We start from the raw sequence: 3049 nt of genomic DNA, 5'->3' as shown, positions 1-3049 counted from the left end.
CACAGTTTGATTGATGTTTCAATTTCCTGATCTTGTTTTGATAAAGCGTAAGTAAACTAGTAAGCCTGGTTGAACGTAACTTGAAAGTGTACTTCGGCGACTTTGAAGAACACGCGTTTCCAAGGCTACAAAGTTGCCTACTTACGCTGAAATTAGACCCGTTCACATCTGAAGTACGCCTCAAGTATGCTTGAGGTATACTTACTAAGCTTAGTATGAACCCACCTATTGTTATCGTTTGTAATATCCATACTGACACTACGTAATCAGGATATAAACTTGTAATAAGGATTAGTGATGTGCGTTCGATTCCCGTTTTGTCATCGCCGAGGCATTTGAAAGAAAGTAGTTGTATGTTTTAGGAGAATCTTTTTGTACCGCTTTCTAGTAATTACTCAGTAACAAAGGTATCGCACAATATGTATTTATGCAATATCAGCGTTCTGGAATATTAGTAGACTCCGAGTAGCGCGACTTCAATAATGTCAACACGAGGGTGATCACTGGCCGGTCTCCCATCCAAGTTTTTTAACCCCGTCCAACAAGGCTTCGGTGGACCAACGGGAGTAGGTGTTTTCCCTTGGTTCAAGACAAAACAAATTATCTTATTCTCCAAACCTGTGCCTGTATAACAAAACATTCGGAGATTGTAAGCTGCTCTCATGAGACTTAAATGTCCTTCATTGCATTGGCTAAACTAAAACTTACAAAACCGAAGACTGAAAATGGCCCTCTCGTGCAGTAAAATTACATATCTTCACAGGGACCACCCTTTAAGCCCTGATCAGTTTCTTAATTTACTTCATGTGAGAACATTTCTTGTGTCGTTGCCACTCCACTGTTCAAATTCCAGGTTTTCCTCGTTGCCACTTTAATGCAAGCAGGAGCATTTCTGACGCAAGCTTGTTTGCTAGGCAGCGTAAACAGACTGTGATTATCGCTAGAAAACGTTTTAATGCTTACATCGACCCATCCCGCGTAAACGCCTACAGGAGTTTTGTTCTATAAGTGATGTTCCCAGGTACAAAAGAACAAATATGAGACAAAGTTCAATGAGGCTCTGCCAGGGTAAATTGCGACTAGCGACATGGCCTAAAAAGTAGCGACAGCACTTACAGTGAAATCCTTTCTGTAAATTTCCGACAGCAACGGTCACAGCAATGTGTGAAACATTGACAAAGCACCGACACGAGAACAATTATAATTTACTATATGATAATACGAAACAAGCCATGTAAAATCGCTCGGCCACATTTTACATGGCTTGTTTCGTATAATAATTATTACATAGTAAATTATGATTGTTACTAATTATTACTATTGTTTAAATTTCCTCGACATTAATAAAATAGTATCTAGCGCTAAGTTATATCTAGTTCATTAGACGTTTTAACATTTATATCTTGTAATTCTTGTAATTTTTAGCATTTATATTTTGTAATTCTTACACGGCACGTCTGAAAACCAGCTTGCTGAGCTATTTACTGTGCTTGAAATAAAGTTAATTGATTTGATTGATTGATCTTAAAATTTAGACAAGCGACACGGGACCCCAACCCACTCCTGGCAGGGCCCCTTCAATGTCTCATAAAGCCAAGTGAATTGTGGAATTGGGTTCCCTACTTCAAGAAATCGCCGAGAAACAGGTCCTTGGCAAACGAAAATTCTCGGCAGGTCACATTTCACAGTAACAGGTCACTCGATACAGGTCATTGTTTTCCCTATACTAAAGCAACAAGTGGCTAACCTTACGTCTTAACATTGCTTTTAACTTAGGCCTACCGAAGCCTATAAAGTTTAGCATCAGTAAAGGTTTTGTAACGAGTGACCTGTGAAAAGTGACCGTCTGTACCATAAACCTGTACCTGTCGCCAAGTTTATTAACATTTTGATCACGATGACGAATCAAACGCGAGAAGATAAGAAACGTCAATAAAATATTTATTTTGTCTGGCCAGTGAGAGAAGAATTTACTTTGTAACACATGCAAAACAGTTATTGATAATTTATTTCACGTTAACTAGACATTTTTTTCTTACAATATCGTTAGAGTATTCAAAACTTTTCCGCAGCGGAAGAGCGAACAATTGAGTCCCACCATTGCAACAACAATTAGTGACGACTGCTATCCATTTTGAATTTTTGGCAATCCAAAATTTGATATCGACCAGTGGTTGGTGTCTTCTTGCCGTAAAATAGCTACTTAACTGTCGAAGCGACCGACCATTGTTCGGTGAATATCGCAGCTCTCACTCAGACTGCGCTTTTAAATAGCCGTAACTGGTCTGCCTCCAGCCAGATACGGTTATTGTCATTCGTCCTGTAAAGCCCCCAAGAAAAATGAACAATTGAGTAGCACAAATTTGAATTTTACATTCCTCCACAAAGAGGGAGATAAAGGGAATCGAGTTCAAAGTAGCACTGAACGGGATGTAGGGATAAAAAGGTCATCTGCAGGGTTCCCTTGACCATCTAGAATAAGAAATCTTTAAATTTAAATTCTTCCTTTCTGAACGTCCTTGCGAATGAGCTGAATAATCGGATTTTCAAGCTTTACTAGACGAACCAAGCCACGAACGATATATCTCTTACGCTGAATTTTTGGAAAGAAACCTTCAAGAAATGGTGAATTAATATATTATTTGTATAACCCGTCGAAAGGAATGCCACAGGAAAGTTGAACATATCATCTGAAGGGTGTAAGAACAATTGTTCACTCAGTTGGGGTCTCATACGTTCTGCGGTGTTTAAAATAGCCTACCTTATTTCAGTCAAGGACTAAATAATCAGCTGCAAACTAAAGCAACTCTGTATAATGAAGAAAATAATTCTTACCTTGATTTGAAGATACCCTCAAGGCATGAAATGCGGAAATGAAGAGAAAAATGACTGGAAAATAACGATTTTCTAGCATGTCTTGTGAAGCGAAACTTAAAGTGCAAGCACTACATTGCTGTGAAAATGTATGAGTTCAATCGCCAAATCAGAGATTTTTATACTCCTTTTGCATTATATATTGTTTAAAGCTGCTTCACGTATATCCTGAATT

General features: G+C 38.4%; 1 protein-coding gene across 2 annotated transcripts in view; it reads right to left on the bottom strand.

Annotated features, from left to right (window-relative positions):
- Nucleotides 1-3049, bottom strand: part of LOC138053858 (capsule biosynthesis protein CapA-like) — a 21365-nt gene extending 18316 nt beyond the window's left edge. Inside the window, exon 1 of one of the 2 annotated variants that reach the window (XM_068900402.1) lies at nt 2836-3049. In XM_068900402.1, the coding sequence (XP_068756503.1) occupies nt 2836-2914 (79 nt within the window). In that variant the 5' untranslated portion in view covers nt 2915-3049. The remainder of the gene's footprint in view (nt 1-2835) is intronic. The other variant, XM_068900406.1, reaches the window with a different exon arrangement.

The sequence above is a fragment of the Montipora capricornis genome, chromosome 1 (assembly GCF_036669925.1).
Source record: "Montipora capricornis isolate CH-2021 chromosome 1, ASM3666992v2, whole genome shotgun sequence".
NCBI classification, from domain to species: Eukaryota; Metazoa; Cnidaria; class Anthozoa; order Scleractinia; family Acroporidae; genus Montipora; species Montipora capricornis.
The sequence above is the reverse complement of the archived record's forward strand: the minus strand, read 5'-3'. Positions and strand labels throughout refer to the sequence as shown.